The following is a 14,452-nucleotide window of genomic DNA, read 5'->3' on the forward strand; positions in this document are numbered from 1 at the left end:
GTGCATTGTCTAAAAAAAGTAACTTAAGCTAGAAAAAAACTACTGCTTATAAAATGACCCCAAAACATGCATGCACCAGTAACTTTAACAACTTCTTGAGAATGTTTCCTTTTGGCCAAGTTTTCCATTCTCTCCCTGTGAACAAAACAAAGGAGAAGGGAAGACTAAAGCTGCCTGCAGGTGTTTTGACTCAGTAGGGATGATATCAAATGAAAAACGTTGATTTGCAAGAGAAACAAATCTGAAAGCAACTGCAGACACCTAATGCCTAAGAGCCTTATTGTATTGTATTCCATTATGTTTATATTTTTAATTGTCACCTGCCGCCTGAATCGTATCTTTCCCTTTACATGAATCAAAACATTTCCACCATAAAATGCAGAAATTGGTGTAGAAATTTCGCCACAATGCAGGAAATGAAGTGTTTAATGCTCAAATATTTACGCATTGAAGATTTCTTCAAAACAGTTTTTTCTAAATGCAGTACATATATATTGTTTAATCTATTCCCAGCCTGGACAGCGTAAACAATAACATTAAGACGGCCCTTTGGCGCCACCCAGTGGTGAAACACACGAGTTACATCGCCGGCGCACTTCCGCTCCTCCAGTCAACAAGGAGCTTTCAACCGATGGTTGACAAACGACATCGAGCAGCTTCCGTCTCCTCTGCTTTCTCATCATCATAATAATAATAATAATCACAGATATTCCAGTTTTTCTTTCCCCACAGGAAGGTGACCGTTTACTCGTCGGTATGGCGATGTCAACATTTCAGAAGGTGACCCTTGCGACGTGTCTCGTGCTTTGCGTCGCTCTCCTGCTTCCCAAGCTGCTGTTATCACGGGGGAGGAAGGATGCTGCTGAGCGGCCGGAGGGTGCGTCACCGTTCACTGTTTCTGTATATCCGTTAACATGTCTTCAGATCGATATGCGGTGGCTTTTCAGATTGAAGACTATAATTTACTATATTTTAAGGTTGTGATATGAGGTGTATTTTGATATTTAAAGACGCGTCTTCGTCCTTTCAGTTGCGTTTTCCTCCCTGAAGACGGCGCCAAATACACCGAGACACCTTTTTTGGTTTATTAGCCTGAGATATCAAAAAAATAGGCTATAAATAAATATTTATTAGGTACAGCGAGGTAAAACTAACGCACCCTACCTTTACAAAAAAAAAATCGAAACACCTGCTAGTATAATCCAAGGAAGGTTAAAGTCAAGGGCAAATGGACTTGGTTGAAGATACTCGAAGAAGTTTCGTCTCAGCCATGAGACTTCTTCACTTCTGACTGACTGGTAAGGAAACTCAGGTATTTAACCTCTTAACCTTATTTAACCCCACAGAGGTTAAATACCTGAGTGTCCCAACCAGGAGATAATGCCCTATAATTCAACAACAACACAACAAACTACTACCTAAAAGATAATAGTTTTGAACAACTGAACAACTCTCTAAAACAGTTTCAACAAAAACTGAACATTATAACTTGTACAAAAGGTAAGAGTTATTGCTGCACTGTAGTAGTAGTAGTATAGTAGGCCTATATATTTTGATACATCACCATACAGTGTTTAATTTTTATATTCAAGAAAGTGAGCAGACATAAATTATGTTAGTGCACTTAGTACCCTAAGTAACCATTCAGTAAAATGATCATATTGATAATGCCAAGTAATAGTGAAAAATGTAAAGATCAAAGTGACACATTGAAACTGCTTGTGTTTTGGCCGACCGAAAGATTTTCACATCACACAAGGCAAATAAAAGTAGGAAATCCTTACATTTGAGAAGGTGTAACTATAGTGAATGTTTTGTGTTTTTGTCTGAAACTTTGACCTAAAAGATTTATTGAGTGTAAAATAATTGTTGACTAAATGTCTGTCGATTGACTAATTGTTTTAGCTCTAAATGAGATTGGTGTGTGTCCAGATTGTTTTATAAACTTAACTTCTTCTTCTTTAACCATATCAAATTGCAAGAAGATTCATTTTTCAATAATCCATCTTTTAAAAAACCTCTTGAGTGTTGATGCATCTTTTCTCCTGTAAGGCCACTTTTGAACTTTAATTTGACTGTTTTAAATTTCTCCAGTGTCATCGCTCCAGTTGATTTAATCATTAGTAGTCATTGTAACAGGATGTTTCTAACATTAGCTTTAGCCTAAACATACAACATGGTCAATAGAAGCTGTAGACTTAAATAAGGAAATACAAGAGCCAAATGTTTCTGTTTAAAAGGGGAAATGAGTCTCAATGTCACACACAGGTATGATGCTCAGTAAATAGCATTCATGGTCTTTTTTTGGGTAAAACATGCCTTTGTGTTTACATTTCATTATTTGTCAACCAAGTCAAAAAAAAAACAATTATAAAACAAGCACTTGTTACTGCAGGTTTTAACCAAAACCAGTAATTTTAGATATAAAAGTTTGGTGACAACTTGCTGGACATGAATCATACTTCTAGTTCAGATTGTGTTGTACTCTGCTGTTATTTATGTTGTGGATCAATCATATTCCCATACCTCCTACCTCCTCCTCCTCCTCCTCGTCATGTGTCTTCCCCTCCCTGCAGGTTCAGGTCGCCTACCTCCGATGATGCACCGTCAGACGGCCCCGGAAGGTCGAAGTCAGAGGGCCGCAGGCTCTAGCTTCTCCAGAGCACACAACTCTGAGGCTGTAGCCAGGGCCAAGGGAGCAGGAACGGGGGCAGGGACCGGGGGTAAATCCAACCTAGCAGGACAGATCATCCCTGTGTACGGCTTTGGGATCTTACTCTACATCCTCTACATACTTTTTAAGGTGAAACACTGGAGACTCAACGCACAGCTTCTGAATGATAAACTGTATAGACAGAATAGTAGAGCCAGGCTAGCAATATTCCCCCGTTTCCAGTCTTTGTGGTAAGCTAAGCTAACCATCTGACAGTGGTAGATTTAATATTTATCATTCAGTTTTGAGAGTGGTATCAATCTTATTTAACTCTCAGCAAGAGAGCAAATAAGCTTATTTCCCAAATGTCAAACTATTCCTTAAAAATACAATACTGGGTATTGACCTTCAGTACTGTTTTGCTACAGACAGAAATGTGTCTGCAGCACTGACTATCAAAAACTGTCAAGTACCAAAAGCTGGCAATGTTGAATGGTCAGAGTTGTAATCTTGATAAATGTTTCTTTTTCTTGTTCTTGATTAATTATATGATCAGACATTTAATGATTTAAATAAACAAATTCCAATTGTAGAGAATTATTTTTAGCTACTTGTGTTAAAGGCAGGGATTGTATTGGTGCCACTATAAACAAATTTAAAAGGATACCCAGCCCTGATTCAAAGTAAAATCTGGTAAAGTCTTTTAAATTGCAGTATGTAATGAAACCATAAAGAAAAAAATAATGAACAGATTACTTTAATAATACTGTGATACTAGCTGTTTGCAAGTGGTTTGACACTCTGCTGTGGGATTTGTTTCAACAATGTTCTTGTCTCCCTGTTAGATCACATCTAAAGGGAACAGCAAGCCACCGGAGAGCAGGTTTCCTTCGGTACGGTCTGAGAACATGAAGAGAAAGATCAGTGAGTATTTTTTATACAGTCTATGGTATCATTCAACATCAATTATAGCCATTCTTTTAGCATTTAGCAACCTTAAACACTTACTCCATTCTCATTTCTTTAATGAAAAGGCACTTGCACCGAAGCCCTCTGATGCATTTAGCTCTTGTTTATTTAGTGTATGACACTTTGGTTTAGACATTAATGGCTGTGTGTTGTGTTATTTTGAGGGGACAGCACTGTTATACAAGCTGTACACTCACTACTTTATATTGTATCATAGCGTCATTTCTTCAGTGTTGTCACATGAAAAGATATAATGAAATATTTACAAACATTTGAGGGGTGTGCTCACTTTTGTGAGATACTGTATTTTCCTAAATTTCTTGGCATACTCTGCTACAGCACAGTGTTGTCACACTTGGCAAGTTTTGATGTAAAAAAAGTCACATACAGGAGTTATTGGGCAAGTGGAAAAAATGTCAATCACATGAATAAAAACCCATCAATGAACATTTCCTTTAAATTAATAAAAGCTTTTCTCTACCTCTCTGAGTGTCACATCTGCATTAAATCACATCCAGTCTCAGAAATATCTATAGCTGACGTTCATCTAGTGCATTAACGTAATGAGAAATAGATTAATGTTGGTTATTTTCTGGCATATTGATTCCCATAAAGCACCGTACAGTAAGATGAACTGCAAGCCACCCAGTCTGTGAAAACAAGAACTGTACATTTCCCAAATGATTGTAACCGTCTATGCTTTTGTGCGGTGGCCGATTTTTGCCTACTCTGAGCTCAGATTTTGTTTAAACTTTCTTTCTTTTCCCTTTTTCTCTCCAGCTGACTTTGAGTTGGCTCAGCTGCAGGAGAAACTGAGGGAAACGGAGTTGGTGATGGAGAATATAGTTTCCAACGCCCACCACAGTCCTGACAGGTGGGTGTGTGCCTTTTCCTGACAGGAATGACTTGTTTGGTTGAACTTATTTGTTTATTTGTTAAATTTAATTACGTGTGCAATCATCATCAACAAACATGACACTCCCATGAAGTAAAATATTAATGCAGAGATCATTTCCTTTCGTCATGTTGTTCTGCAATTTGTTCTCTCCCTTTTCTATAATGATGATTACTGAATGTGGGTTGTTTTAACACTTGCACGTGTTATCTTCAATGACTGGGTTGCGTTTTCTACAATCGTATTAGTTAAGCATTTAAAAAGTGTACTACTTGTTTGGTAGGCTGTAATTAGGATGTTTGAAAGTATTTATTCTTTTGAGAGTTTTACAATCATCTTTAATTAATCATAACGTTAATCTGTTCTACGTAATGTTACGTAAAAAAATGAAGCATCTTGTTTGTTCTGACAGAGTCCTAAATTCAATCAAACGATCAGTATATTAGTATAGCAAAGAAATGTACTGCTGATTAGGGTTAAATGTAAATGTAAGGAAGAATAAGGGAAACAGTTAGATCGGTCTGACTCACAACATTAGTTATTCAAGACACTAAAATGCTCCACGGTTCAGGAATAGCAGATGTGCTGGATAGTTTAGTTTTCTGTGTCTGCTGCAGGGTGAAGGGGGTGACGGCGGATCAGGAGGAGAGCCTCCTGCTGCAGCTGACGGAAATAACTCGTGTGATGCAGGAGGGCCAGCTGGTGGACAACGTGGCTGCAGAGAAGAAGACCCAGGATGACTGGGAAGGTACATGTATGCTCACAGTGGTAAATTTATAATGTAACATGAAATAAGAATTAGATTTTACCCACAGAAACAACACAATTTATTTTAAAATACTGTTATATCACCACTTTAGAGGATCACGAGAGACTTTGCATGTTTTAGTCCCTTTTAGAATAGTGTTTCCTTTCATATTATTACAGTATGAAACAAAACTTTAAACAACCGGTAATGTTTTGTGTGGTAATGTAGTTGTGAGCAGAAACCTTCTTTTTTTTTGCACTTTAATGAACCAAAAACGAATGGCGCCTGTGGTTAATTCCACTATCTAATGGTAACCTTTTTGATGCTCAAAGAACAAAATTCACATTATTATTATTATCATGGTTTTGTCTTTTGGGTTTGATTTTTCAGTGCAATGCTTTTCTGCAGCAAACACTCAAATATTCAATCTCCATGCTGTTCGAAAGCATTTCAACTAGGAAGAGATCTCAAAGTTTCCATGCAATAAAATAATGTAACTTTCTACAAAAATTTAAAGCAAAATGCTGCTCTTTGTAATGGTTAACTTTCTGACTTTTTTAACAAATAACACTTGCTTGAAATGATGATGATGGCACTGGCAAATGACAAGGTAATTCAAAATGTAAACCATCTTTTTTTCTTATATATATACTATAAAAATATTTTAAAAAGTGGTAGATAAAGAGAATAATGTGAAGCAACATTTAAAATCATGCACCAAACCTCTCTAAACTAAAAAACAAACAAACACTATTACTAAGCATTTACTAAGTGATTCATTTTGATTCTGAATTTGCATGAACCAGTGGCTACTGGATGGCAGGAAACCAGCTTAAAATACTAGTAAATTAATAGTACACATGATTTAATTAGTGGGCCAAAAACAAATTTCAGTTCCGCAGTAATACTGGAAAATTTAAGTGCACAAAACCATAGTCTGATTTTCTGTTTCTGGTTATGTTCAGATTTAAAATGTTGTTTTTGGTATTATAAGTTCTTGTGTCAGGACTCCAAACATGGTATTAGTACAACTGGGCAAATATTGATTACACTGTGCTCAGTTGCTAGATTAAATCAGGCAATGGATTTTTGATATACACTTCCAGCATAGCAAAGTTGGTTGATCAAGGAAATGCTGATCTATTAACGACTTGTTAAACTCTGTCTGCAGATTATCCTGACGAGCCTCAGCAGTACTGGGAACATTCCCGCTGCTGTTGTCAGCACAGTCAGGAGCACCACAGTCCACAGACCGAGACACAGGCAGAGAGGACACAAGCTGATGGCACCGACCTGCAAAACAATCCTGACAATGTTACAGGTGGAGGAGAGGCTGAGGAAGCAGAGGCTCTGAATGAAGACGAAGTGAGAGAATCGGACGTCACAGCAGTAAGTGAAGAGGATGTGAGGCCAGAGGGTGATTTAGGCGCAAGTGAGAGGGTGGACGTGCATGAACACAAGGAGGGAGGGGGTAAGATCGATCTGGGTGTACCAGAGGAGGAGCTGGCTGGAGTCCTGAAGGAGCTGGAGCTCACACTGAAGATGACGTCCACGATGGAGCAGGAGAAGATGGAGGACCTCACCAGGTCGACGGAGACAGAAACACCCTGCAGCGCGGTCAGACGGAGGAACAAGAGGAGGAGAGCAAAGAAAGCCTCACACTGATTTCTCACATGACTGCATATAAACTCAAACCTAATGTTTGTGAGAACAGCTTCTTTTTAAATTTCCATCAGGTGGGCAGAAGCACGATTGTTGGTGAATGGATGAAAATGTGTTGCCGGCTTTGTTTACCTTTACTTGAAGTGAATAAGTGATAAAATGTGTGTTTGGGGCACAGTTTTATATCACTAACATCAGCTTTATCCATTGGCTGATAAATACGTATAGTTTACGTACGTATAGGGAAAATATATATAGTTCATGGAAAAACAAGGGTCTCATTTAGAAAATGGTCACAAGCTATGATGATTATTAATGCTGCTTAACGCATAAATTCAGTATGTTTTAACTTAAACTTAAACTAACATCGTGATGCTTCCAGGACTCCTCTAGGTCAAGATTTGATTAAATAAATGTGCTCAAATGTTTGACACCCTGTCTGTGAACAAACCCACTATTTAGTTCTGTTGAGTAATTCACATTTTATGTTATGACCTTTTTCTAACAATTATCAACCCAATTTCCGGTAAAATTAATTTGTGTTATATGCTTGAATTAAAGATGGTTTTAAAATATGTAAATGAAAAGCAAAAAGCAGAAATTTGTTATTTCAGCTTAGATGAGGACAAAGGAAAGGAGAAATGATTTCACTTCACTGTAATTTACTGGGGTGGTTGTGCCTTTTCTCATCTTTGTCAGAATGTGCCGAACTAACAAAACACTAATCAAAGTACAATCATGTTAAACTTCCTGCAGTCTTAAGTCCTAGATGAACATTTTTGCAGACAAGAATCTGAATTCCATTTAACACCCGTAAGTGTGAAGAGATACAACAAATGTCCTGTACTAATTTAAAGAAACGGGGACCTTTTGACATAAAAACTTCCCCAATCTTATCAGTGTTGGTGGAGATTTTATGGCAGTAACATTTTAACAAGCTTTTAACAAACCTGCTCTTTTGTGCATCTAATTATTTTTTTTTTATAAATTGAATTTGTTTGTTCACTTTTCGAAAACACACCTGGAATGCATATCAGTAATTAAAATACTGTGAATACCTTAAATAAAACATTTGAGTTTTACTTATTCCTCTTCAAGGCTTTTCAGTTTCATTTATTTTCCTCTGAATTGTCACAAAATCATAACTGTGGCTCAGACTACCTAGTTTGTTGCCTGCAATGTTGCTCATGTAGATATAGAATTTTTTTTTTTTTTTTTTACTGTAGCCAAGTCAGCTAAATGTGTATTAAATAGACAACTACTGTCATTAAGAGCAGCAGCAAAATTCAAAAAAAGAGTTTATTCCTTGTATAATGGTACACTTTACTCATACAAAAGCAACATCACATTGGTTGATGTCAGCAGAGAATATTTTGAATTTAACAGTTTAGCAAGTGGCACATAACAAGAACTTTCCCCTCTAAGAGTTAGTACTCTGGTGAGTTGCAGTGTCAGGTTGGTTTGAGCCCAGCCCCTTTGATAACAGGAAGTAAATTGACAGGACTGCCTCAGTGCTCCATTGGCTCATCAGATGCCGGTCCAGCAGCGGGTTCATCTGCCGGCTGGGCAACCTGAGACACAAACAGGAGACTGGTTTAGCACACAAACTTCAGGGTCTGTCCAACATTGAAATTAATGTTCAACAATACAAAATATCTAAAATAGAAAATCTGAGTTGTTTAGTAGATGCATCTCTAAATTTCACATTCATATTAACACTATGCAACTGGTTAATTACCGTGGTGATGACTGAAGTGAGAGCTGGAATTACATCTTACTAGGTGCGAACTGTGTAATGTGGCCAAATGCAAAATAACCAACTGTGTTCAGAAGATAAGAGTTCTAGTTTGGACTAATCACATCAATCACACTGTGCAGCACAACAACAACAAAAAAATTAATAATGCATTCCTCAAATTAAACCCAGCAAGTCCAAACTGGACTTCATAAATCCTTGCACCGGTAGCAGTACCTTTCTCTGTGGCCTCTCCTCCAGTCCCTCCAGGAACGGGGCGACATCATCATCGTCATAAATGACAAACTCCATGTCCTTCCCCACAATACCGATAGAAACATTCTGAAAGAATGAGAAATATACCTAAGAAATGACCAGTATACCATTACATTTAAAAGATTTATGCGTCTCTCAGTGAGACACTCTCAACAACCCCTAGTTGTTCGAGTGACATGCATCCTCTGACATACAGAGTAATTGTATGTTGTTTTGGATAAATGAGTAAAATGTAATATAAATGTAAAGATTTAGATCCTCAATCCCACCTAGGGTTGGGCTTTGATAATGTTTTACTGAGTCTTGTACAATTACTTAGAATGCATTTAGGTTTGCTTTCATCTATTGCAATGAAATTATCAATAACATTGAAGGAGCAAAAACTAATTTTACTAGAAAAATCACAAAATTGCCATTTGGCCATATTTTGATAGGAGGGGGTTGAGATTTTTGTTTGATATTTATCCTACAACCCTAGGATAATGCTCTGGCTTAAGTAACATACTTCTGTCTTGGTGGACAGACTAAGGTTTCATCACAGGCAGGTCAAGTGCAAGTCTCATTTAAGACACAGATGAAGACAAATACGATTGCTTTTGTGCACTAGGATTTGTGAAGCAGACTGTCATGTCAGACAGGAGTGGAGAGTTTGTGTACCTTGGTAGTAAGATCCTGCTCAGCCGGGAGGGTTTCTCTGAGAGCACGGAGGCCATGTTGGACCAGATCGTTCAGATTACCTGAGAACAAAACAATACTTTCTTAATGTAAGCATTTCCATTTGTCAGTCAGCAATAGGTGCCTGTCCATGTTTGAGCTATAGGTTTGCTAAATGAGATCTCTAAGAATACTGATGAGGTGATGGCTAAAATATTTAATATTTAAATATTTCCAAAACTGTCATCCTCTTAAATATAATGACACTGTAATTAGGACATGTAAAATCCAAAACAAAAAGTTAAAACCTGACCTGTAAAGATACAAAAACATTTATGTTCAGTTACAAAATGTGCCACTGCGAAGCTCTTAGTTCAAACTGCTTTCTTTGAAATATGAATGGTCATTCTTACAGTCATGAAACTTGTCCATGCATCTCTCCAGGTAGGTTCGTGCAGACTGAGAGCGTGCTCCGATGGACATGGCTTTGCAGTCAAAGTAGTTGGCTGATGGGCAGGTCTGGAAGATGTGAGGTCCCATGTCCTGGATGCCGCAAAAAAATAGAGTTGAGTTATGTTCAAATTACAACTTATAAAAAGGCATTTATTCTTTCACAGGAGAAGAACTTAAGCAGCTTTGATTCTATAGACAAATACAAGTGGTAAAATATTTGCGTGAGCAAACTTACATCATAGCCAGCAATTAGAAGTCCTACACCATAGGGCCTCCTTCCATACCTCTGTGTTGGGATTTGGGTTTCTGAAGGTTCAGTTCAAGATTTTTGCTGCCATTCACAATTATTTTACTTCATAGGAGTTACAGTTACACTTATTACACAACAGGCTAGTAACCACTGATAAAACACATGTATCTATAAATAAAATATAGCACCACATTTTTACTACAGAGCTTCAAAATAATAGTGAGGATACTGCTGCCAATAAGAGAGACAAGACGTGACGCAGGTAGGGGCCTGTCGAAGACAAATCTTGAGTCCAAGCACTCCTGACGCATGAAATTACTGTGGGAGAGAGGGTGTTTGTATAATTTAAGACCAAATACATTTGTTGATTCACATGTTCATTTGGAAAGCTTGTGACCTACCAGAGCAGTCTAGCATCAGCAGTCAGTCCAGCGATGGAGATGCCGATGTGGTTGTCGACATGGAGGATCTTCTTCTGGTGGGCAGCCAGTTCAGACTGGGCTCTCTGCAGAAACACGAAAACATGACAACAATCATGCATGATTAAATACTTGTCCTTTGTCACTAATGACCTGCTCCATGCTTTGTTGTGCGTTACAATATATGTAAATGTTCCATTAAATAATTACCTTTAGTGCAACCAGGACTGCATGAGTTTTGGATTTGAGTCCTACAGTTGCAGAACCCTGCTTCACCGCCTCCATAGCATACTCGATTTGATGAATACGGCCCTGGAACAATAATTATTATTATTATAGATATTTTGCTACAGCAAGTCAGTGACAGAGACATTCATTTTCTTTGTTAAGTCAGTGAAAGACAGAAGTTAAAGCAAACAACGACTTACCTGTGGGCTCCATACCGTCACATCGTTGTCGTACTGATTGCGGAACTAAAGACAAAAACAAGCCATCATTTGAAAGTGACATTAAAAAAAGTATTCATATATATATATATATATATATATATATATTACACAAGAGCTGAGCTTACATAGTTGTCTTGCATTATCAGCGGTATTCCTCAGCTACAGACTATTTCTCACAGACTCTGAGCTCCGACTACACAAAGCTCTGAGCCTGCTAACACTGACAGCCAAGACTTTTCTAGACTCAGGTTTTAAATTACTGCAACGACTGAATAATTGATCAACCCTGCTTTGTGCACTGCCACTTAAGTTACCAAAGAGAATTATGCAACCGAGCTCAAGCATCATACTAGCCAATGTTGTTGATAGTGATGTTCAGCGCTGGGTAACGTTTCCAATTTGACTTAACTTGGTCCCGCAGAAAGCTAGCTAACATTAATTGGACACATCAAGACGGTACAAACATTTGATGAATCGTTACAATGACCAGTGATTGGAGGTATAACGTTTTGGCTTCAGAATAGAAGTTATCAGCCTGAAGCCAAAGCCCGGTGAGCTGAGGGAAAACGAAAGTAAAAGACATGATACTCCAATTTAATGCTAGCTCAGCCTATGCTGGCTAACGCCTGCTAGCTAAGTTGCGGCAGCCTGCAAACGATCTAAAAAGTAAACTAATTTGCAACGCTATTATGACACTTTAAACTTGGTTAATTGTAAAGATTATTTCATGTGTTATAGTCCCGACAAGTATTAGCCGTGAACAGTTTCTTTGGACTCACGTCATTTAGCTGACATCCACGCAGCTAACGTTAGCAGTTACTGAAGGTGTTTTGCTTACTCACAGTGCAGTCAAAAGTTAGCTAGCTAATGTTAGCTTCGTGCGAGTAAATTCACCCCGGTTTCTAGGTTTCCTAAGAAATTATACAACACGAACACACTGTGCGTTGTATTTACTGTGTAGATATATTACATAATGTTAAATAGAACAATGTCTTTCAAAGTTCATTCAGACTTACCATGTCTGCCTTTCAAAGTCTCTTATTTCCTCCGCCGCTTGTACTGTGATCCTAACTTGATTTATTTTCCTGGACGCGACGTCAGGGAAAACAGCGGAGCCCCGATTTAAAATCAGTAATCGATTGAGTGACATTGTAGTTGGCTAAACGAGCTGGTTGTTAGTTAGTTGGTTGGTTAGTCGTTATTTCATTTTATGAATTTAAAAAGCTGAATAATCAAAACGAGTACATTTATTAATAAAGTAGAACGCAATTCTACATATTTTAAAATGTATTTTCACTTCAGATCAAAGATACGATCATCAAGACAGCAATGATTTAGGCTATATGTATATATATTTTTTTACACCGTGTGCACTTCGTCAAAAACGAACGTGCTGTTTAAAGTAATTTTCTCGCTCAATCTGTTCATTCTTGCTTCTTTTTCCGTCTTGCACGGACCGTATGGGCGCAGTGTTTGTGTATGAACACTAGGCGTCAGCAACAAATTAGAAGAAGACACCGTTGCATCGTTTGGTTGTGGACATTGAGGATGAACACACATTTATGTTGCAAAAGCGCATACAAAGTGGCAGAAGATGAAAGTGGTGGATAAAGTATTCAGATCCTTTACTGAAGTAAGAGTACTAATACCACACTGTGAAAGTTCTGCTTTGAAAAGGTTACTTAAGTAAAAGTGTATAAAGAGTAAAAGTATTAAAAGTAAAAGTTCTCAATGCAGAAAAATGTCCTCTGTAACTGTTTTACTATTAGGCCTTCATATTATATCATGAGATTATTAATCCTCATGCACTCATGTAAAAGCAGGATTTTATTGCTGTAGCTGTTGAGGTGGAGTTCATTTTAAGCTATTTTGTGTCAAACTAATAATTATTTTCATTGTGAATTAATCTGCTGATTATTTTCCCCATTAATCAATTGACTGTTTTGAAATGCCATCACAATTACCCAGAGCCCAAAGTGACACCTTCATAATGCTTGTTTTGTCCAACCAACAGTCCAAACCCGAATATTATTAACACTACATTCGAATTATTAAAATAATCAATTTGTGAAGCTGGATCCATGAAATGTTTTTGCATGAAAAATTAGTTAAATGATGAAAATAGTTGCCAATTAATCTTCTGTCAATGGACTAATCGCTTCAGCTTTACTGGTATAAACTGTTGGGTAGTTTAATTCATAACAAAACATTATATTTTTTAAACTTACATTGAAATGATGCAGGTCCATACCCAAGTTTAGTTCAGTCCAGTTTAAGGTGTTGTCATTTCAACTTATACAGCAATACAGTGAACTTGGGGTCATTACGCATACTAGAAAACTTCAATGCGCCAGTTGGAGGTTAACCCACTGGTGTATAAGTTAAAATAGGCAGCAATAAATTGACCTCTATTGGATCATTCCAATTGACATTTTGTACTTGGGTGTGATTTGTCAAAGAAACTAAATAATTCAGCAATTCAAGATAGATAAATAAATAAACAAACAGTACAAGCCATCAAGCAGTCAAGATAACATAACAAGGAGCAGTTGTCTGCCTCTCTAAAAGTAAATGCCACCCATTTTAATAATTCACATATGTTATTTCTGTGCCACAGAGCACTTCAGTCAATACTTTTCATCCATTGAGCTTTTCTAAAAGCTAGAAACTGGAGAAGTAACACATGACCTTTAAACTGGAGTGCAAGATCTGGCTCTTCTCACATAGACAACGAACTGGACTATGTTGAGGTCTTTAACTAAAACTAAAGGCTTAAAAATAAGTTTATATACAGTGAGATGTGCTGTAATATTTATGTCACTTTGGTGTGACTTGACCTCGTTTAATTAAGTTAGAAGCTTATCTGTTATCAATGATGCAGCCGCTGATGTCACTAGAATCACAGATGCAAGTAGTTGCTCCTTGATTTCTGTCTTTGGGAAAGTGCCACAAAGTTTAGAGAAACTGACTGAACTTTCAACACTGAAATTCAATTAAAAGAAAGGCAATTTTCTTAAAATGAAAGAATTCCCCTTTCTATTAAACAGTTCAGGCAGATCTTCTTTTTACTGGCTCCACCCATATTACTGAACCTATACATTTGAATAATGCCTTAAAAGTGAGTTGTCTTGAATGTTTCCTTGATTTGTTTGTCTTCTATTCACCTCACTTCACCTCCTGCCCATTTGAACGCTATGGGGTTTGGAGCCTTCAGCCGCTCTGTCTCTTGCCTCTGGAACTCCTTTCCACCAGACATCCATAACATTGACTTGCTTTTCATTTTCCAAAA

At 37.5% G+C, this 14,452-nt stretch overlaps 2 protein-coding genes across 2 annotated transcripts; one reads left to right on the forward strand and one right to left on the reverse strand.

Moving 5' to 3' along the window:
* The first annotated feature begins 606 nt into the window (after positions 1–606).
* Positions 607–7,968, forward strand: ric3b (RIC3 acetylcholine receptor chaperone b). Its single transcript, XM_046037391.1, has 6 exons — positions 607–877; positions 2,577–2,803; positions 3,499–3,577; positions 4,403–4,496; positions 5,135–5,265; positions 6,437–7,968. The coding sequence occupies exons 1-6, from the start codon at positions 757–759 to the stop codon at positions 6,928–6,930; spliced, it is 1,146 nt and encodes a 381-aa protein (XP_045893347.1). The 5' UTR covers positions 607–756; the 3' UTR covers positions 6,931–7,968.
* Positions 7,969–8,212: 244 nt separating this feature from the next.
* psma1 (proteasome 20S subunit alpha 1) lies at positions 8,213–12,290 on the reverse strand. The gene is made up of 10 exons (XM_046037392.1): positions 12,180–12,290; positions 11,143–11,187; positions 10,925–11,026; positions 10,697–10,800; positions 10,525–10,613; positions 10,281–10,351; positions 10,006–10,135; positions 9,596–9,675; positions 8,900–9,004; positions 8,213–8,498 (listed from the first exon to the last, which is right to left on the reverse strand). Exons 1-10 carry the CDS (start codon positions 12,180–12,182, stop codon positions 8,436–8,438), a joined length of 792 nt encoding a protein of 263 aa, XP_045893348.1. The 5' UTR covers positions 12,183–12,290; the 3' UTR covers positions 8,213–8,435.
* Positions 12,291–14,452: the final 2,162 nt, after the last annotated feature.

This window comes from Micropterus dolomieu, linkage group LG22, assembly GCF_021292245.1.
Source record: "Micropterus dolomieu isolate WLL.071019.BEF.003 ecotype Adirondacks linkage group LG22, ASM2129224v1, whole genome shotgun sequence".
NCBI lineage: Eukaryota > Metazoa > Chordata > Actinopteri > Centrarchiformes > Centrarchidae > Micropterus > Micropterus dolomieu.

Bases quoted from the DNA above. Each gene is read 5' to 3' on its own strand.
- psma1 (XM_046037392.1), bottom strand. The intron at 10,801-10,924 runs GTAATTATTTAA...GTGTTTCTGCAG, and splicing joins CAGTCCTGGTTGCACTAAAG to AGAGCCCAGTCTGAACTGGC. The intron at 10,352-10,524 runs GTATCCTCACTA...CTGAACCTTCAG, and splicing joins TGTCTCTCTTATTGGCAGCA to AAACCCAAATCCCAACACAG.
- ric3b (XM_046037391.1), top strand. From the start codon at position 757: ATGGCGATGTCAACATTTCAGAAGGTGACCCTTGCGACGTGTCTCGTG. The intron at 878-2,576 runs GTGCGTCACCGT...CCCTCCCTGCAG, and splicing joins TGCTGCTGAGCGGCCGGAGG to GTTCAGGTCGCCTACCTCCG. The intron at 4,497-5,134 runs GTGGGTGTGTGC...TGTCTGCTGCAG, and splicing joins GCCCACCACAGTCCTGACAG to GGTGAAGGGGGTGACGGCGG.